This window comes from Hevea brasiliensis, chromosome 17 (genome assembly GCF_030052815.1).
Source record: "Hevea brasiliensis isolate MT/VB/25A 57/8 chromosome 17, ASM3005281v1, whole genome shotgun sequence".
NCBI lineage: Eukaryota > Viridiplantae > Streptophyta > Magnoliopsida > Malpighiales > Euphorbiaceae > Hevea > Hevea brasiliensis.
Window position 1 is genome coordinate 16,724,149 of NC_079509.1, and position 23,013 is coordinate 16,747,161.

The window sequence follows — 23,013 nt, forward strand, 5'->3', positions numbered from 1 at the left end:
ATAAAAAATATATTAAATTAATAAAAAAGAATTTACACATAGATATAGTATTTTTAAAAAATAACATAATAGAATATTATTTTTAATTAATAATATTATTATATATTTTCATTATTATTAAAATTAAATAATTCAATTCATTATTAGTAATTTAATTTTTTATTATATTAATAACAAAAAATATTATATATATATTTTTAAAATAATATTATTTTCTAATTAATTTAATGTATTTTCTATAATTTATAAAAAATAAATATTAATTTATATAAATTATAGATAAATGATTGCAAGATTCCCAATAAGTTGAAAGGAAAATTTTACTGTACTGCCATACGACCGGCCATATTATATGGTAGTGAGTGTTGGGCACTGAAGGAGTCATATGTGTCTAAGACAAAAGTTGCTGAAATGAGAATGTTAAAGTGGATGAGTGGTCATACTAGACTAAATAAAATCCGTACTGAGAGTATTAGAGAAAATGTAACACCCTAGACAAATCCCACATCGGCAAAATACGGGAGAGATGCTGGGTTTATAAGTACTAGTGGGCCTAGCCATTACAGAAAATGTATGAGTGATGCCAATTGAGGATAAGTTAAGAGAAGGAAGATTGACGTGGCTTGGTCATGTGAAGCGTAAACATACGAAGGCTCCAGTTATACAAGTAGGACACATTAGGTTAGATGATATAAAGAAAAGAAGGGGTATACCTAAACTGACTTGGAGGAGAATAGTACAATATGACCTAGAAGCATTACACATTTATGAGGATTTAACCCAAAATCATTTAGAATGGAGAAAGAAAATCCATATAGTTGACCCCAAATTCTTGGAATAAAGGTTTAGTTGAGTTGAGTTGAGTATAAATTATAGATAAAATATAAAAAATTCATAAAATTTAAATTATTTTTTGAATAAAGTATTTTTATTACATTTTAAATGATATAATCATGAAAACTACTATTAATATATGTATAAAAAGAATTAAATAGGTATTTTAATTAATTCTATCATAAATTAATTAAAAATTTATTATTATAACAAGTAAAAAATTATTCAAATTAAATTAAATAAAGAGAAAATTTAATTTAAAATTAATTTAATAGTAATAATTTATCTCATTTAAAATATAATTAAAAATTAAATTAAAAAAATATAAATTATAAATTACCCATGCATTGCATAGGCATTATGCTAGTAATATATAAAGTAGAAAAGTATTTCCAAAAGAATGTCACATAGCGCTTTCCTTGAAGAGCTTACCACATATCACCCTCTATAAATAACTATCTTTTATGCTAATTGTTATTTGTTTTTTTTTTTTTCTTTTAGTTATTATTATTATTATTATTATTATTATTATTATTATTATTATTATTATTATTATTATTATTTACAATACTATCTTAATATTTATAATTTAAATTATTATTTTATTTAAATTTTAAATTTTAAAAATTAAAACTTTTTGTGATTAAATGTAATATTTAAAAATTATTTATATTATTTTTTTTATAAATTTATTTATATAAAAATATTATTTGTCACATTTTACTCTCCATAATAATAATAATAATAATAATAATAATAATAATAATAGGTCACTGAGTGCCATTAATTAAAAAAGAAAAGGGTCATAATTTATGATCTCATAATCAACTGTTATATAATTTAATCAACTTTAATTATTTCATATATTTAATAAATATTTTTATTATATTGATATATTTTATATTATTTTGATTATAAAATCTTTGTTAAAAAATTCGAGAGACAAAAAATATAATCTACATAAAAAGTTATAAAAATAAAATATAGAGATTTTACTTATTATAATTAGTATGTATTATTTTTTATGTTAATAATTTAATATTTTTTTATTTCACTTTTCTAAGGTTAACTAATACTTATTATTATTATTATTATTATTATTAGCATGATTATTATCATTATGACTAACTTATAGCAATTGAATTGAAACGACTAAGTAAATGAAAAATATTCTATTATTATAAAAATTGAATTTGAATGACTTTTTTACTGTTTTTCACTTAAATAATATTTAATTATAAAATTAAAATTTTATTTAAATGGTTTCTACTTGCTTGTCTACAGATAATATATCATATGAGATTTTAATACATATCAAATACTCTTCTCTCATTAAGTATTTCCATTTTATTTAAGTGCTCTCAAATCTTTTTTTGATTTATTCTATTTTCTATATTTATTTCAAAAGTTATTAGTTAAATTGTCAAATTTTATTTATTTAAATATATTCAATTAATATTTATCTAATTATTATTTTTTATAAATTTCTTATTTAATATTTCTTAAACTTTTTAATATTTTATTTTATTATAATTATATATCGAATGAAATTATAACTAATATTTTGATTATCTATATTTTATTATCATTAATTTTCAACAGAATTATTTTTAAATTTTAGTTATATATATATATATATATATATATATATATATATATATATATATATATATATATATATATATATATAAAATTTCAAAAATATATTACAAATATAATTACATTGAAAATTTAATTGTAAGTAAAAATGATTTAAAAAATTAAAGTTACAATATCAAAATTATGGAATCTATCTTTTAAAAAATAGTATATATTTTTAACATTTATTATATTAATAGAAAATAAAGATATTTTAAAATTTAGTTTTTATAAAATATATTTATTTTACATAATAAATTTATGTAAAGTAATAATCATTTTTGAGAAAGAATTATTTTATAAGCAATACAAATTAATAAAAAAAAATTACACTTTACAAAAATTTAAAGATATAGTATTTTTAAAAAATAATATAATAAAATGTTATTCTTAATTAATAATAATGTTATATATTTTCATTATTATTAAAATTAAATAATTCAATTCATTATTAGTAATTTAATATATCTACATTATTTTCTCATTAATCTAATATATTTTTTTTTAATCTAAAAAAAATCAATTTACATAAATTATGAGATGAAATATAAAAATTTCATGAAATTTAAATTATTTTTTAAATAAATCAATTTTATTAAATTTTAAACAAAGTAATCATGAAAATTACTATTAATATATGTATAAAAAGAATTAAATAGATATTTTAATTAATTATGCCTTAAATTAATAAAAAATTTATTATTATAATATGTAAAAATTTATTCAAATTAAATTAAATAGGAAAGAAATTTTAGTTGAAAATTAATTTAATAGTAATAATTTATCTTTATTTATAATGTAATTAAAAATTAAATAAAAAATAAAAATGATAAATTATCTATGTATAGCATGGACATTATGCTAGTTAAATTGAATGAAGAATTGAAAGAAAATTTATATTGATTGCTTGAAAAAAATAAATATAATATTTTGAAAATTAAACGCACGATTTGAAAAATACAAGATAGATAATAAAAAGTGCATGATAAAAAAAAGTATTGAAGTCTATTGTAGGGTTGATTAATTGGTTGAGTAGGGTTTGTAACGTTTCAGGTCATGTGCTATTTATAATCTTCCTTTCACTTTGCGTGCAAGTTGCTCCAAATCTCTTTTAACTTCTCTACTCCCACATTTAGCCAACTCTTTGTAACTTTTTGCCTCTTAGCTAACTCCTCCACTTGTAAATAATTTATCCTGCATCTTTATCTTAAATGCACCAATAATAGTTATATAAATAATATCTTAGGCTTCTTAATTAAATTAATGGAACAAAATCAATTAAATTAATTATGCAAAAATTAATTTTAATTAATGATAGACTTAAAATAATTAATGACCCAATAAAATTATTTTTAACTAAACAACAACTAATGAGTTAGACAAAAAAAAAATGAATAGATATACAACTTTAATATTAAATGAGTCATGTCTCCACTTTATGTGTGAATTATTATAAAAATTATATAAATAAATTATTTAATAGATTAGTTATTTTCCATATGTACTATTGATATTATATAAATAAATGTTATTATTATAAGTTTTAATTTTTAAAGAGAGTAATTATTAACTTTACCTCCTTAAAATTAACATTTAATTCCTCAATAAAATATAAACATGAATGAGTTAATGTTTATAATAATTTCATCCATTGACTAAATGATTAAATTATTATATATATATTAAAACTACACAGACTAAAGTATGGTACAGTACAAAATCTAAAAATTAAATAATTAATTTCTTAAAATCTAATGACTGGATTATAAATTTCCCTATACATAATGAACAACAATCTCAACATGCCACAATATGAATGCTCACATTCCAATTTTGAAGGCTCCCATTGTTACATAAATAGGAGAATAAATTAATATAGATAGAAAAAAAAAATCAAACTAAGCATATATATGCTAAAAAAATTTTCTTTAAATTCAATATATTGTGGATCTAAATTTTGATACGGTTCCGATTCGGTTCTTCGTTGTTTCGGTTCCAGTTCATTTTTCAGTTCTTGAAACAATTTTATATAATTATTTTTTTTAAAAATCATATTTTAATTAAGTTTAGGTTATTAATACATAATATATCTTTTAACTATTTTTCAATATATAATCCTTAACTATATGAAGTGTATGTATAATTTAGGATTAAATATATTATATAATATAATAGCACAAGTATATCATATAATATACATTTTAACTATTTATTAATTATGTAATATTTTACTATAAGATACTAATATAATTATGACATATATACAGTATAATAGTACATTTATAATTAAGAATTACAAAGTAATTTAACATATTTATAAATAAAATTATTAAAAAAATATAGAGAAATAAAACATAATATTAGATTATATTTAATTTATAATTAAATATACATGTACAAATATATATAATTATATTAAAAATACATAATATATCTAAAAAAGTATAGAAAAATACATATATAAAATTGGTTCTTAGTTCGGTAAGATTCAGTTTCAGTATAGTTTTGATTTGGTTCTTAGAGAAAAATCAGAACTGAACCAAAATATCAAAATAGCTTTGATTTAATACGGTTCTTGTCTGTTCAGTATGATTTTTCAATTCTGTTATGGATCCCGGAGAACCATGCATAGCCTTAGTATTAACTCCATAATGAATCACATTTAGAGAAATTTTTTCTCATATATGCTATTGTAATTTTATTTGATTATAAAAAAACAAAGCAAGTGCATATAAAACTAAAGAAGTAATAGTCCATGCCCAATTACACAACAAGGAAAGTGAGAAATCAGTAAATAAACCGTATTAATAATAAAGTACATATGATAAATTAATATTTAAAAAAATTAAGAATGTAAATAGAAAAGAAAATGGTTAGGAATTCTCAATTACCATTAAATAGAGATAAATTCAAGACTTAATTAATTATATATCATACCTTTGATTTATTGTCTTTGTCAAACAGCTTAGGTCTTGTACCCTGTAGAGAATAGAGTTATTTAATAACTAAAAAAAATAAATTAAAAGAATAAATTGAATAAATGAATAATTAATCAATTCTTATTTGGTTTCTCGTTTAAAAAAATTACCTAAAAAAAAAAATCATAGTTAACGGTTACTTGAATTATGTTACAATAAATTGTATATTTATGAATTAGATATTAGTTTAAATTTTGCACTCGTCCTTCCTTATCTGAAAATTTCAATATTATCAATTAATTTTTTAATTATTAAAAATTTTTTTTATAAAAATCAACATTTAATATAAAGTGATCAAGTGATTGTTTCTTCCCACCATCACCAAAATCACTACTATTAATGTCATCATAATGAGTGAATTAATATTTAAAGAATTTAATAAATATATATTTATCAAAGATTTTTTTAATTATCACTTTTATTTTATAAAAAATTAAGAAAATAATTTTAAATTTTTTTAAAAAAATTGTACCAATAAGTGTGATTGAAATGATAATATTTATGTGCATTTTTGTATGGGTATAAATATGAAGCACCGAATTAATGTCATAATAAGTTCCATACTTTCCATAGCAAAATTTATATCCAAATGTCAATAAACCACAACACCCCCCCTTCCCCCCCTCCCCCCAACTTTAATTCTAAAATTAGCAATTTTGTTATAGTTCAATAAATGAATTTTATATATATTACTAACTTACTTTGATCTCATTGTTGAAAACATATGAAATTATTGCTTAAAGATTATGATAAACAAGAGATAATGGATGAAAAGACTAGCTTAGAGAATAAATTCACTTTGAGGTTGACCTTGACCTGGCACATGCTTAAAATTACAATTATAGTCCTGGATGAATGATAAATTTTTCTTCGTCGCTTCTGTAATATGGCTGACCTTTCTTCATCCGAAATAGAAAATTAAAAGGTTAGAATTCTAATTCTGATTTTTTTTTTATAAATTTTGAAATACTGTCAAATAGAGAATTAGGAGATTAATTTAATTAGTTCAATACTTGACAACCAGAAATAGAGAAATAAAAAAAAAGTATCTAATTAAGTAGCGTCATAAGACATAAAATGAAGTTTGCCAATATGATTGTCTCTCTTTTCCGTCAGGCGGTTCATTTGCTTTCCTAAGAGTAGAGCTAGGTGACTTCATGGCCTTCATTGGCGCTGGCAACATCCTCCTTGAGTATGTGATTGGTGGCGCTACTGTGTCCCGCTCATGGACATCTTACTTCGCCACCCTGTGCAACCGCAAACCCGATGATTTCCGAATCATAGCCCATACTCTTCCTGATGATTATGGCCTATTAGATATACTGCTGGAAGTTTAGTTAATTTATATTAGTTGTTGCTGAGTTGTTTAGTTTGACTTTTCTTAGTAGCTCAGTTCATGTGTATAGAGCTGTTATTTGTCTTGTATATATAGTGTAACAGTTACTTTGTTTTAGATGAACGAGTACATTAGTTTTTCTCTCAATTCACAAGTTTTTCATGGTATTAGAGCGGGTATTGAAAAATTGAGAAAACCCCAATTTTCACCAAAGAAACCCCAATCTTCTCCAAACCCTCGAAACCTTAGAAAGATTTTCCTAGAAAATGGAAGAAAATAGTACCATCAGAAATCTAAACACAATCAATGCATCCAAGGAAGACGATCTTTTGGTTCTCCAAAGCTCAGATCATCCTAGGTTGATCCTTGTCTCCGTGCTTCTCATTGGCAAGAACTACAGATCTTAGTGTCGTGCCATGAGAATAGCGTTGGGAGCAAAGAACAAGCTAGGGTTCATCGATGGCAAAATTACTATACCAGAGAAAGGTTCTGAAGATTATGAGAAGTGGAAACGCTGTGATTACATGGTAAACTTCTTGGTTGCCTAATTTGATTGCCAGAGAATTAGTCGGAGGATTTCTATATAATACAACAGCCAAAGAACTTTGAGATAAAATAGCTGAGCGATTTGGTGAAAGTAATGGGCCGATGATTTACCAAATCATAAGGAAAATGGCTTTGATCTCTCAAGAAAACTTATCGGTCACGAATTACTACTTAAAATTGAAGCAGTTGTGGGATGAACTAGCTAGTATTGAGGCATTGCCTTCGTGCACTTGTGGATATATGAAATTAGCAAATGATATTTTTAATAAAGATAGATTAATGCAGTTTTTGATGGGTTTAAATGATTCCTATGACCAGGTACGGAGCCAAATCCTCGTATCAGATCCTCTCCTGACTGTGAACAAAGCCTATTCTTCGGTTTTGCAGGTAGAAACACAGAAAGAAATACAGTTGAATTTGACAGAAAATATTAATTCAATAGCCCTAGCTACTAAAGTGTAAGGACCACGTAGGGGTTTTAAGAAGTATGATGCTAGAAAAGGGCATTGTGATTACTACAATCTTGATGGTCATACAAGGGAGGGGTGCTTTAAGTTGATAGGATATCCAGATTGGTTTAAGAATCGGAATAAGACAACAAATCAACAAGCATAGTCACAGCCAAGATTTGTAGCACCAATCATGAATACCTCAAGCCCTATGGTTGCTAATACACCTTTGGACAGAGGCAATGAGGTTGAGATCTCTAAGTATGAAAAGTTGAGCAGCAAATTGGGTTCCTTACAATTAGAGTTGTAGAAGTTATTGAAAGGAAAGTCGCCAACTATTGTTGCTACTGCTACAAGTGAAACATATCCTGCTGTGACAGGTTTTGCTGGTAATCTCAGTTCCAATTTGGTTTGTTGTGCTGGAATGATAAGTTTAGATTCTTGGATAATAGACACTGGTGCATCAGACCACATGTCCCCTAATAACCAATTGTTTTAGACTATTAAACCCTTAGAATTCCCATTAACCATTTATTTACCTGATGGCCATTCAACACAAGTAACCCAAACTGGAAACATTGTTTTAAATGATCAATTAGTCTTGTTAGATGTGCTATATGTTCTAGATTTTAAGCTCAAATTACTTTCAGCAAATAAACCTCTCAAACACTCTAACCTGAAATTGGTTTTTTGCCCTTCTTATTGTGTCTTTCAAGACCAGAGGACTGATACAATAGTAGCTATTGGCAAAGCAGAGAAAGGGCTTTATAAACTTGATGTTTTTAGCTTCTCACAGTCTGTAATTACTCATTTTATTGCCCAACTTCAAGAGTCGTTTGTGTCACATTTAATTTCTTTACCCATTGTAAATACTAGTCTCTCTACTTTTAATATCAATAAAGAGAGTTATCATGTTTCCAATCTTCATAGTTCTGTTGATTTTAGTCTTTTGCATGCAAGGTTAGGTCATCCTTCAGTTCAAAAGATGTCTCATATTAGTAACCTTAAATTGTCTAGTGATAGATCTTTTCAATGTGACCTTTGTCCCTTAGCCAAACAAACCAGATTGCCATTCCAATTGAATGACATTCATTAAGATAAACCTTTTGAGTTATTACACATGGATTTGTGGGGTCCATATGCTATTCTATCTATTACTACAGCTCAATATTTTTTGACAATTGTAGATGACTTTACAAGAGCTACATGGACATATATGGTAAAATAAAAGAGTCAGTGTTATGATATCATTAATGCCTACCTTGCTTATGTTGCCAATCAATTCAGTGCTACTGTTAAGACCATTAGAACAGATAATAGCACAGAATTCTGGAATCACTAGTGTTCTGTCCTGTTTAGGTCTAAGGGTATCATCCATTAGACAAGTTGTTCTCACAGCCCCCCAACAATGGGGTTGTGGAAAGAAAACATAGACATATTTTAAAGATGGCTAGAGCTCTTAGACTTCAAGCTCATTTGCCCAAGGAATATTGGTTAGAATGCATTCTCACTACCACCTATCTAATCAAGACTCTCGGTCAAAAAGCTTCATTGGAAAACACCTTATGAACTTTTATTTCATAAACCACCCTCTTATGATCACCTAAAAGTGTTTGGTTATCTTTGTTTTGCTACAAATGTGTCTCCTCATAAGGACAAATTTGCTGATAGGGCAATTAGAGGTGTTTTTTTAGGATATCCTAGTACTCAAAAAGCGTACAAATTACTTAACTTAAACACTAACAAGTTGTTTGTTGGTAGAGATGTGATATTTTTTGAGTATGTTTTTCCATTCATGCAGTCTTTTCATTCTATTCCCAAATCTGTACCTCTTCATGATATTGTTTTGCCTCTACCTGTTGATTCTCCTTCTTTAGATATTCCTTCTTAGTCTTGTGAGTCTCTACCTTCACATATTGTTTCTGACAGTAAGCTCCCCAATTCACCTAGTTTCCTATCACACAATTCTCCTCTTCCTTCTTCTCTTTCAGAGTCAAATCTATCTCCTGTACCCGTCCATAGAAGAAGTACTAGAAATCATCAAAAGCCTCTTTGGTTACAAGATTTTGCTACTAATGCTTCAGTCAACTCTACGAATCATATGTAATTCTAAGCCTATCTTTTCCCCTCATCATTTCACATACATAATAGAGTCTGCTGTTCAAGAACCACAAACTTATCTTCAAGCTTTAACTAATCCTAATTGGGTTGAGGCAATGAATTAAGAGTTACTTGCTCTTGAAAAGAATGGTAAATGGTTACTTATTGATTTACCTAAGGGTAAGAAAGCCATTGGTTCTAAATGGGTTTTTAAGGTGAAATTTCACCCTAATGGAGAGATGGATAGATACAAGGCTCATTTAGTTGGAAAAGGTTACAACCAAATTGAGGGTTTGGATTATAATGATAGATTCAGTCCTGTGGCTAAAATAGTTACTGTAAGGGTGTTCATTGCTTTAGCAACAACAAGACAATGGCCTATTTTTCAAATGGATATTAACAATGCATTTCTTCATGGCTTTCTTAATGAAGAGGTGTACATGCAGCCTCTTGTAGGTTATGATAAGGCATTGCCAGGGCAAGTTTGCTTATTAAAAAGATCTCTTTATGGTTTGAAGCAGGCATCAAGGCAGTGGAATTTGGAGTTTACTTCTTTTTTGCAGGCTTTTGGGTTCTCACAATCAGGTCATGATCAGTGCCTTTTCACACGGAGTATTGGTGATGAGTTTTTGGTGTTATTGATGTATGTAGATGATGTCATTCTTACTGGTACTCATGTTGATTCTATGCAGCAGGTTAAACAAGCTTTACATGCCAAGTTTACTATTAAAAACTGGGGATATCTTAAATATTTCCTTGGATTGGAAGTTGCTAGATTTGAAATAGGCACTTTTGTGAGTCAAAGGAAATTTTTCATGGATGTTTTGAAGGAAACTGGGATGCAGCATTCTAAGCCTACATTTTTCCCACTTCCTAAAGGCCTGCACTTAGCTCTAGATGTTGGTAAGCCTCTTTTTGATCCTAATAGATATCGCAAGCTTATCGGCAGACTCCTTTACATCAACATTATTAGACTAGACATTAGTTATTCTGTTCAGAACTTGAGCCAGTTCATGGCTACCCCTAGAAAACCTCATTGGGATGCAGCAACTCATTTGCTTTGCTGCTTGAAGACTTGTCCCTCTAAAGGCCTTTATTCTCCTAGTCAGTCTGATCTTTAGCTTTCAGCATATTGTGATGCTAACTGAGCTTCTTATCCTTTTTCTCGCAAATCACTTACATGGTTTTGTGTTTTCTTGGAAGGTGCTTTGGTTAGTTGGAAGACTAAAAAGCAGAACACAATTTCAAAATCATCTGCCGAGGCACAGTATAGAAGTATGGCTACTACTGTTTGTGAGTTGTTATGGATTTCTTATGTTCTTTGTGATTTGAAGGTTGAGTTGCAACTACCCATTCCTCTTTTCTGTGATAACCAAGCTGCCATACATATTGCTAAAAACCCTTTATTTCATGAAAGGACGAAACATCTTGATATAGATTGTCATCTTGTCCGCTAACATTTACAGAAGCGTTTCATCTTGCCTTCTCATTTAACTTATGCTCACTAACTTGCTTATGTATTTACAAAACCTTTAGGGGCTGCTTCTCATAATTCTTTAGTTTCCAAGTTGGGACTGTTGGATCTTCCACAGCCTCCAACTTGAGGGGGGGATATTAGATATATTGCTGAAAGTTTAGTTAATTTAAATTAGTTGTTGCTGAGTTGTTTAGATTGACTTTTCTTAGTAGCTCAGTTTATGTGTATAGAGCTGTTATTTGTCTTGTATATATAGTGTAACAGTTACTTTGTTTCATATGCATGAGTACATCAGTTTTTCTCTCAACTCACAAGTTTTTCATGGCCACCTTGATCCCATTGCCGCCGTTGTTGTTTCCATCATTTGTGTCCTCACTGTCGTTAGCACCAAGGGATCGTCCCGCTGCAATTACATTGCCTCCATTGTTCACATTGTGGTGATTCTATTTATCATTATCGGTGGCCTTATCAACGCAGATACCAAAAATTACGCCGACTTTGTCCCATATGGTCCTCAGGGAATTTTTAAAGCTGCAGCTGTGCTTTTGTTTGCATATTTTGGATTCCATGCTGTTTCAACAATGCCTGAAGAAACCAAAATTCCTGCTCGAGATATCCCTATTGGTCTTGTGGGCTCAACGACAATAACTACACTGCTCTATTGTTTGCTAGCCGTGACATTGTGTCTCATGGTTCTATACAAGCAAATCGATCTAAATGCCCCATTTTCTGTAGTATTTCAGGTTGCAGGTTGGGATTGGGCTAAATACGTTGTGGCTGCAGGCGCATTGAAAGGCATGACCACAGTTTTGCTTGTTTCAGCAGTACTTCAGGCCCGTTATCTCTCACTTATTGATCGTACTCACATGATGCAACCTTGGCTAGCACAGGTCAATGCAGCGACTGGGACGCCGGCAAATGCAACCATTGTCATGTTTGCTGCTACTGCTATAATTGCCTTTTCTACAAATCTTTCGATTCTGTCCAATCTTCTTTCCATCTCTACTTTGTTTATCTTCATGCTTGTGGCGCTCACACTTCTTGTACGCCGCTACTATGTCAGTGGTATGACAACATCTGCGGATCGTACAAAGCTCATTTTGCGCATTTTGGTGATTCTTGGTTCCTCAATTGCCAATGCTGCTATTTGGGGTGCGGGTGTAGGTGGTTGGATTGGTTATCTGATTACCCTCCCAATATGATTCTTAGCTACTTTGGCACTCAATGTTTTTTGTTCCATAAGCAAGGCCTCCAAAATTGTGGGGTGTTCCGTGGTCACCATCTGCTTCAATTCTTGTCAACATTTTTCTTCTGGGATCGATTGATGGGGCATCATTTGTAAGGTTTGGTGTTTGGACTGTTATTTTGTTGATCTACTACTACTTCTTATTTGGCTTACATGCCTCCTATGACACGGCAAGGAGTCAAGGGAGAATAGAGCTGAGGACGGCCGGAAAGGAATGGAAGAAGGGGCATAGTTTGGCTGAGGTGTACAGCAATATTTCTATAAATACTAGTTCCTTATTGATATTATGACTCATTATGTTTAGACTTCATCGGGAGTTTCTCTTGTCAATTACTAATGTTTGTGTATTTTCTTTTTATAACTAAAATAATTATTTAAGTACGTTTGTCAATTATAGGGTTCGCTGGATTGTGACCTCCAGGTGCCCACAGTGAATTTTCCTAGATTAGCACGCACCTTATAATTTTCCCTAGTACTTGATAAAATACCAATCCCGTAAATTGCTTCTTTCTTTCATACTAAATTGAATTTAAATCATTTAAAATCAAATTAAAATTAAATCTGAAAAAAAAATTTGAAGTTTGGTTTTAATTTTCTTAAATCTTAAAATGAAATCACAAATTTCATATTGATTATTTGGATTAAATCAATACTTAACACTAATTAATCAAAAAAAAAGAGAGAAAAAAAAGAAGAGGGGAGTACAGGCTCCCAGGTTTTAATAATCTCTCCGCAATTTGTTCTTTCTGTGTCACTTCTATTATGCTTGGATTTGTCACTCTTTTCAGTTTGGGTCCCCTCAATAACCCCAAGCTCCCATAATTTATTTTTTTCTCGTTTTTATTTATAATATAGTTTTGATGTCTCTCATCGCTCTTTTTAATTTGGTCCCCAAACTTTAATAATATAAAACATTTTAATCCCTTAAAATTTTGCATTTTTCATCGACTAGGTTACGATGATAATTAGGTGTGAACTAAAATTCTTAAAGGATTTCTTAAAAAGCAAAAAAAAATGCTGTAGGAGAAGGAAAAGTCTTTTAGTTCCTCAACTCTCAAAGCACAACAGTCAATTTAGGAAAGATTTTACTAAAATTTGATTTATTTTAAATTTAAGATATAAATATATAAATTTAATCTGATACCAAGATAAGCCGGGAGCCCTTACCACACATATAATGAACTCATGCTATGCCTCTTCCCTCTCCATAGGTACTCTCTGGCTGTGCCCTTTTGTTCATTATACATGTGATAACGGGACCGTCGCACCTTAATGTCAAAACAAAGATATTTCTGATACACAGGATCCTCTTAACGAGGCAAGTGTAGAGCATACGTATCCCTGATTATAAGAGTATGATACACATTCAAAGGTTTTCGGAGAGAAGGAGAAGAGTTTAGAAAGCCATGGAAGAGAACTTCAGAGGATATTATTAAAAGGAAACTAAGTCTCTGTTGAGAACTTGTTGTGGCTTGCAAGAGGCTCTTCTTGTTTGTTTGGTGAGCTTCCTCCAATTTTTATCAGACAGAGGATGGTCATATTCATTTTCCCAGTAATTGTCTTGACAATCACAATCTTCATCGCATGCTCGAACACAGGAGATCCGAGGCGGTGACCATCTATTTTACGAGGATAGATGTAATGATTATGCAGTATTCTTGCTCCAATGGGATAGTAGTCTTGCTCCTTTTCTAATGGTGGACCATCATGAGTGCGGAATACGAGCAAAGAGCACATAGAATGTCGAGGAGGTTGAAGCGTTAGTGCACTGCTCCATCGTGGTTTCTTACGAAAGAAGACTCGATGTCTGGATTGGCTGAGAGGTTGAATGAAGCCTTTCGTAATTGGTTAACCAATCCTTTGGAATGAGCTGTTCAAGCTCATTTCTAGGCAGTTGCCTAGGTATCTGAACAATTGTTGGGGTGGTTTCAGTATCAGCCAATACAAGCAGAGCATCATTGGAGACAGATGGCTGTGAAAGATCTCTGACATGATCTTGCAATCGTAGATGATTTGATGGTGTAAGGTGGCCATCATCGAAGAGGTCACTGGCGGCGCCGATGAGTTGAACCTGAACTTTAAGGGCAGTGCTAAGATGTGGATCTCTTAGCGAGATATTATAGTTTGGGAAGAATGCCAACACCACACTCCCAGCATGCAAAGTGGTGAGGCAGGTTCCTATAACCGCATGCTCATCTTTGCAAGAATCGTGTATCAGGAGAGACACTCTAGGCATGGCTGGAAGACCTCGTCTCCCATGTAGGCGAGGATAAGTCGTCTGACTCAAAGTGAAGATGAGAAAACCCTTCTTGTCTCCATTTGGGGATGAGCTGCGGAGGGATTTCTAACGTCACATATTGTTCAGCAGATGAACTCTGGAGAGAGCATTGGTCCATTCTGGAGGCCTGAACATATTCTTTTGACAAAGATCTTCGGGATGAAATGAGAGATCTGATAGATCTGGTTAAAGATCCAGATCGTCTATAGATGTTGTATGGACTGAGAAGAGGAAGGAGAGATTCTCCAACCTGAGCATCTTCAGGTAAAGTGGATATTTCTACGAGATTATCAATTCTGGAGGATAGTGTTCTCCGAAGTGGTGAAGAAAAAGAAAGAGAAGAAGTAAGGTTAACAATCTCCGAGGGAGAAGGGGTTTGGAGATGAGTTTCATGCGAGGTTAGGTGTTTGACAAGCCATGTTTGATGCGTGGCGTTGTGGCGAGATCGCTCTACCTTCTAAGAAGGAGTTAAGCGATTCTTGGTTTCCGGTAGATATACCAAGGTAAGAGAAGATGGCGAAACAGTGTCTGAGAAATTAAGAGAAATACAAGAGTTTAAGGATTTCTCCCCTACTTACCAATGAAGTATGTATAATACAAACATAACCAGGCTCTGATACCAAGATAAGCCGGGAGCCCTTACCACACATATAATGAACTCATGCTATGCCTCTTCCCTCTCCATAGGTACTCTCTGGCTGTGCCCTTTTGTTCATTATACATGTGATAACGGGACCGTCGCACCTTAATGTCAAAACAAAGATATTTCTGATACACAGGATCCTCTTAACGAGGCAAGTGTAGAGCATACGTATCCTTGATTATAAGAGTATGATACACATTCAAAGGTTTTCGGAGAGAAGGAGAAGAGTTTAGAAAGCCATGGAAGAGAACTTCAGAGGATATTATTAAAAGGAAACTAAGTCTTGTTACAATCAAGAGAGCAACTCCTTATATAGGCGAGGAGGCTCTTGACATTACTGAACCTGGTTAGAAGCGCTCTGACACTCTTAAAGCAACATAAATAAAGACAAACACACATTATTACATTATTGACAAACTTTTGCTTTTATCATGGAGTGGTGGGCCAGTTGAGGGTGTCAAAGTCGAGTCATCAGTCGATTCCAAAAAGTCTTTTGGCCCTTTGTTGGTGACCAGGAGATGGTGGGTCAGTACGCTGAATGGCATCTCGTGACTCGGTGTCCATTAGATCCTGAGAATCTTGCCACATGGGATGGGTCCAGTCAATATGCTCATCAGTGAGAGTTCGAATGGGACCCAGAGATGTACAATTCACATGGGAGGCACTAGACAAAAGTAACTATTGATTTTACAAAGATACTCGGCTAGTTGTCTTCTCAAGGGTCCCATGGCATCTTTGTCAATAATTGATCCTTCGTAGGTCCTCCATTCGTATTCAGATGCAGGTCGGAGGAGTCCATCGGGCCTTCTAGAGAAAGGCACATGAAAGATGAACAAGGTCACGATGTTGAAATGAGTAGCGATGGGCACATCTTCTATTCCATGGGTGTCTATGATGCGCTTCAGTAGCGCCATCTTGAAATGGGCTTGAACCATTCTAGGAATGCAGACGGGAGAGTCCTGTTAGTATTGTTCATAACATCGTCTGAGGCCATGAGAAATTCAGTCTGTGGAATAGAGTGTAACCATGCACCGGAGGAGCCATAGTTCTTCTAGGATGAGTTCTCTGCGGGTTGGATCTTTGAAACAGTGAGAAAGGGTTATCGGGGATAAAGGCGATCGAGGAGGAGTAATCCCCTTAGGGTGTTTCTTGCACTCGGGTAGTGAAACAGATGATCCCTTGCGAACTTAGCCATTTTTGAGATAGGTGGTTTGGTGAACATCCGAGGGGAAAAGCATGCAGAGTGGGAACCAGAAAGCGTGCATTGGGGCTGGAGTATGTGGAGAGGATGAGGATGATGCCATGAGGATCAAGGGAGTGAAGAGGAGGCTTGGATTAGGTGAAGGATTTTTGGCACGGATAGAAGGTCGGGAACCAAGTTGTGCTTCCCTTTGATATCTTTGATGTGAATTTATACTTGGCGAACCAGTCCTTAAGCCTCGAATTGTGGTTCGGGAAGAGACTTGTTTTGAAGTCTAGAACCTTTGGGAAGGATGAGTATCCATGACCACGATGAAGTGGTGGCCAATCGGATGAAATTGAATCTCTTGATCCCATTTTTGTGACCAATATCTCTTTATAGACTGAATGATAATGTTTTTGAGGTTCGGGAACTCTCCACTAGCATGTCATGAGATATGCTTTTCTCCTTGAATTTCTTCGATGAGGCGCACCCGATGGGTGTCACTAGCATCGATCTGAAGGATCGGCATCCAATCTTTGGGAATCTTTAGTGGTGGCGGGTTTAAGGCCACTTCTTTTAATTTTTATTGCACATGTCATTCTTCCCTCCATGGTGGGGATCCCTTTTAAGCATCTTTGGTGGTGGCAAGTGTGGCGGCCACATGCGGGATAAACTTCGATGTAATTGATGATACCAAGGAAGGCTGTTGTATTTGTTTCTTGTCAAGTCCTTATCGTGAAACTTGATGAATTCTTCTGCAATGTGAGGTCCGGTTGGTATTTTCCATCCTTGAATTTCATTCCAAGGAAGTCGATGTCGATTTGGGCGATGAGCTCTTCTTTTACGATAGCATAATTCCATAGGAATCCACCGATTGTTGGAATGTGGAGAGGAGTGTCCTATGGGCGTAACATCTTTGGAGAAGAGAAGGATATCGTCTATGTAGATAAAACCTTTGTGTAGTATGGGCTCAAATATCCTTGTCATGGCCTTTTGGAAAAGCGATGTGGCCGTCTTGGGCCGAATGGAAGGATCATCCATTGATATTGGGCCATAGGAATGCGAAGCGATCTTGGGCCTATCGGAGGGTTAATACCCAATTGCCAAAAACCAGCTTTGAGATCAAACTTTGAGAAGATATGGGCTTCATGCAGTTGAGTGAATAAGGCCTCAGGCTTTGGTAACGGGAATTTGTCATCTTGAAGGAAGTGGTTGAGGGGCTTGTAGTCAATGACAAGCCGTTTCTTTCCTCTTAATCGCTCAGATCTTTTTCAACATAAAAGGCTGGCGGGCCTTTGAGAAGATGTGGGTTCTATGAGACCTTCTTTGGAGGAGCTGTTTGCACTCTTCTTGGGCTAGAGCCAAGTGCGTAGGGTTCATCCCGGGTGTGATGCCTTTGTCGGATTGATATCTTCATTAAGCTTGAGCGGAAGGCCCGACAAAGAAATCCGGATTACGCCACGGGGTGGCGATGATGAAAATGTGCATGGGAATCGGCCACGGGACCGTAGAAGCGACTCCTTGTGTTCTTGGAACTTCGGTGAGGCATCGGCCGGAGAATATAACCTTGGGGCCAGTAAATGGCTGAAAGCTTCTCTTATACCTCAATCCTGTAGGGAGGATCTTTAAATGCTTACTTTGTTGATACAAGTCAAAGCCTATCAATAGATCCTTGTCGGGAAGATCCGACCCGATGACCCTAGTCCGGAGGATACAAGTGGGAAGAAGCTGGATTCCAATCGGGTGCTTAGTGATAAGGCTAGTTTTGAAAACATTTCCATCTGCGACCTTAAAGTATTCTTCATGAGGACCAGATTACGAAGGTAAGATGGTGGGTTCATCATGCTTTTGTGAGCCGGTATCCGAGGAAGCCAATGACACTAATGGGCGTTCATACTTCTGGGAAGAATATGGATCGGGACTAAAGGAATTGGAATAGTTATGCAGGCCATAGGTGGATTGGGAGGATTGGATATGTTGGGCGGGTAAGGCGGGTAATGGGCTTGATGTCTGGCTGGATTCTTACGAGGTGAATGAGTAATCTTCTTACGATCCGATGTCTACTCCAAGGGCAAAGCGTGTCTTCATCGAGCTCATCTGTTGAGAGAACGAGGATTCAACATCATCATGTTCCAGGGAGATGTGAGAGGCCTGCTGTATGTGTTGTAATAGCTTAACTGCCTTGTTAGGGTTTCTTGGGCAGTTCTTGGCATAATGACCTCGATTGCCACAGATATAACACCTTTCAGACTTCTTTGTACCCGTTCTTTTCTTTGAAAGTATCATTGACCTTCTTCCTTTCTTACGCTTGAAAGGGGTTTGAACCAGAGGATGCTTCTTGTAATGTGCTTTCTTCTTTGTCTTGCATTCACAATTCTTTTCCTTGCATTTAATGGCAAGGTGAGACTTCTGGCATACATTCTTCAAAGCTTTGCTATTGTCAATGATATCTTTGAACAGCTTTTGTTGTTCGCACATTTTATCCAGACAAGCCAGAGTCATTTGATGGATTTCTCCTATGGTGATAGCATTCATCGCTCTTCTGGTAGCAGCAATACTTCTATGGAGTTCCGGTTGCAATGCTTCTGGCAGGGAGGCAATATAGGTATGCCGGAGGTTGACATCATTGTAACCATTAAGCAGATAATAACGTTGAGTCATGCGCTGATAGTGTTTCTCAATGTCTGATCTTTTCAAAGAACAGCAGCGCATATCAAAGAACTCTTGTCTTAAGCGCTTCTTTGTATAAGGATGCATCTCCCGAAATTCAGCAAAGAGGCGTTGATTGCTTGTAAGGAGTCAGGTGTCAAAATTGAGCTTTCTGATATTCTCCTATGGATGAAAACCAGTCTTGTAGTGTGCCAACTGTTCTAGAGATGAATTCTCTGAGTATAGCATGGGAGTCAGCACCTTCCCGGAGCATTTGGACATCAAGCCAAGCTTTAAATTGCAAGACGGTCTCTCCATCTTGATGGGGAACATCATCAAGGTGAACCATGGGCCTGGCTGGGCTGGCTTTGTTGTGGGCGCTGGTAGCCCAAAGTCTAGAATTGGTTCATCATCAGGAATTTCAACATGGGGGTCTTGAGGAGGCCCTGTAGGGCCTGTAGTGCCACTGGTAGAATCTGTAGTTGGTGAAGGACCTGTTTGGGAGGTTGTTGGCTGAGGATCAGCCATGAGCAGTGTTGTGATATCCATTCGTCCATCCTCACTATCATCAGACGAGTCTTCAGAAGAATCTTCTTCTGGTTCTGGCTCAGAGGGTATGGACACCATATGCTGTGGAGGAGGATCAGGATACATTTTGTCCTTCCCTTTATCAATCTTCCTTTTTGAAGGATGGGATTCTTCTGAGGAAGATGGACTCTTTTGCTCATACCTGGCAGGTGTTGGAGTAGGTTTGAACAAAGGAGATGGGTGATAAGTTGGAGGTGGTTCATATGAATAGTTAAAAGGTCCAAAGGGGAATAAGCGAGTTCAGTGTAGGAAGGAAAGGGTTAGGAGTTGTTTGGGCGGTGAAAGGGTGAATGAAATTTGAAAAGAAAGGGCTTACGTGGGCTTGTGCAAGTGCTGCTTCAACTTGGGCTAATTGTTTCTTCAGCCTTCTTATTTCCTGTTCCTTTTGATTGAATTCTACACCAAATCTCCATTGCTGGATCAAAGCTTTCAGATCTCTATCAAGCTGGGTAATTCTGCTTTGGAGCTCTTTATACATGTTTTGGGCAAAAGCAGTGAAGGAGTCAATCTTTTGATCAACATCTTTGAGTCTGGTGAGGACTGGTCAATCTTGGAATCAATCTGTTGTAGCGTCTTGTTACAGACGGACATTCTTGGTTTGCGATTTAAAACTTCTTGACTTGAGTGATCGGGGTTGTCGACCTTCACTATCAACCTTAGTTGAGTGAATGAAAGGTGCAGTGGAGATCTTGGTCTGCTGTCGATCTGTTGTGCCAATGGAGGAAAATGCGCTTCATAGGAGGCGGTGAGAACATCATACAAGGTTGTACTAGGGAAGTGCGGGAGGAGGAAGAAAGCGGTTTAAGAGGGGGTAGTTTCTTTCCTTCCTTTACGATGATCTCAAGGGCAAGCTCATAGATAGGAAGAGGCTTCTGTTTGGTTTCCTCATGGATACCAATCCATGGGCTACTATCTGGATAGTCTCTGTTGAGAACTTGTTGTGGCTTGCAAGAGGCTCTTCTTGTTTGTTTGGTGAGCTTCCTCCAATTTTTATCAGACAGAGGATGGTCATATTCATTTTCCGATGGTGTCTTGACAATCACAATCTTCATCGCATGCTCCGAACACAGGAGATCCGAGGCGGTGACCATCTATTTTACGAGGATAGATGTAATGATTGTGCAGTGTTCTTGCTCCAATGGGATAGTAGTCTTGCTCCTTTTCTAATGGCTGGACCATCATGAGTGCGGAATACGAGCAAAGAGCACAGTAGAATGTCGAGGAGGTTGAAGCGTGGTGCACTGCCGTTCCATCGGGTTTCTTACGAAAGAAGACTCGATGTCTGGATTGGTGAGAGGTTGAATGAAGCCTTCGTAATTGGTTAACCAATCCTTTGGAATGAGTTGTTCAAGCTCATTTCTAAGCGATTGCCTAGGTATCTGAACAATTGTTGGGGTGGTTTGATGTCAGCCAATACAAGCGAGCATCATTGGAGACAGATGGTGTGAAAGATCTGACATGATCTTGCAATCTGTAGATGATTTGATGGTGTAAGGTGGCCATCATCGAAGAGGTCACCTGAGCAGCGCCAGTGAGTTGAACCTGAACTTTAAGGGCAGTGCTAAGATGTGGATCTCTTAGCGAGAGATTATAGTTTGGGAAGAATGTCAACACCACACTCCCAGCATGCAAAGTGGTGAGGCAGGTTCCTATAACCGCATGCTCATACTGCAAGAATCGTGTATCAAGGAGAGACACTCTAGCTGTAACTGGAAGACCTCGTCTCCCATGTAGACTGAGAATAAGTCGTACAGCTCCAAAGTGAAGATGAGAAAACCCTTCTTGTCTCCATTTGGGGATGAGCTGCGGAGGGATTTCTAACGTCACATATTGTGGCCTGTGGGTTATGGACCTCACATCATACTCCAGCCCCAATGCACAGTTTCCTGGTTCCCACTCCAGACAGTTTTCCCCCTGGATGTTCACCAAACCAGCCTATCTCAAAAATGGCTAAGTTCGCAAAGGATCATCTGTTTCACTACCTGAGTACAAGAAACACCCTAAGGGGATTACTCCCCTCCTCGACTGTCTTTATCCCTGATAACCCTTTCCTCACTTGTTTCAGTATCCAACCTGGCAGAGAACTCATCCTAGAAGAACTAAGGCTCCTCTGGTGCATGGTTACACTCTATTCCACAGGACTGGAATTCCCCCTCATGGCCCTGTATCAGTATGTTATGAACAATACTAACAGGACTCTCCTATCCAGATAGTAGCCCATGGATTGGTATCCATGAGGAAACCAAACAGAAGAAGCCTCTTCCTATCTATGAGCTTGCCCTTGAGATCATCAGAAAGGAAGGAAAGAAACTACCCCCTCTTAAACCAGTTTCTTCTCCTCCTCCTGCACTTCCCCTAGTACAACCTTGTATGATGTTCTCACCTGCCTCCTATGAAGCAGATTTTCCTCCATTGGCACAACAGACCGACCAGCAGACCAAGATCTCCACCAGACCTTTCATTCACTCAACTAAGGTTGATAGTGAAGGTCGAACAACCCGATCACTCAAGGTGAAGAAGTTTTAAAGCGGCAAACCAAGAATCTTTCTTTGTCGAGAACAAGGCGCTCTGACGTATTGATTCCAAGATTGACCAGTCCTCACGGGACTCGGCATGTTGATCAAAAGATTGACTCCTTCACGCTTTTGCCCAAAACATGTATAAAGAGCTCCAAGCGAGAATTACCCGACTTGATAGAGATCAAAGCTTTGATCCGACAACGGAGATTTGGTGTAGAATTCAATCAAAAGGCAGGAAATAAGAAGGTGAAGAAACAATTAGCCCAAGTTGAAGCGGACTTGCACAAGCCTGAAGCTCCAGTCTCTTTCAGCCCATTCAGCCCTTTCACTGCCCAAACAACTCCTAACCCTTTCCTTCCTACACCTGAACCTGCTTATTCCCCTTTTGGACCTTTTAACTATTCATATGAACCACCTCCAACTTATCACCCATCTCCTTTGTTCAAACCTACTCCAACACCGCGGTATGAGCAAAGAGTCCATCTTCCTCGAAGAATCCCATCCTTCAAAAGGAAGATTGATAAAGGGAAGGACAAAATATATCCTGAT

At 35.0% G+C, this 23,013-nt stretch overlaps 1 protein-coding gene and 1 pseudogene across 1 annotated transcript; one reads left to right on the top strand and one right to left on the bottom strand.

Annotated features, from left to right (window-relative positions):
- The first annotated feature begins 6,498 nt into the window (after window positions 1-6,498).
- Window positions 6,499-13,000, top strand: LOC110652478 (cationic amino acid transporter 1-like; annotated as a pseudogene).
- Window positions 13,001-18,754: 5,754 nt separating this feature from the next.
- On the bottom strand, window positions 18,755-19,465 carry LOC131175254 (uncharacterized). The gene has a single exon (XM_058138959.1). It carries the CDS (start codon window positions 19,463-19,465, stop codon window positions 18,755-18,757), a length of 711 nt encoding a protein of 236 aa, XP_057994942.1.
- Between the last annotated feature and the right edge of the window lie 3,548 nt (window positions 19,466-23,013).

What these genes read in the sequence shown, in the direction of transcription:
- LOC131175254 (XM_058138959.1), bottom strand. Translation starts at nt 19,465, where the DNA reads ATGCATCCTTATACAAAGAAGCGCTTAAGACAAGAGTTCTTTGATATG.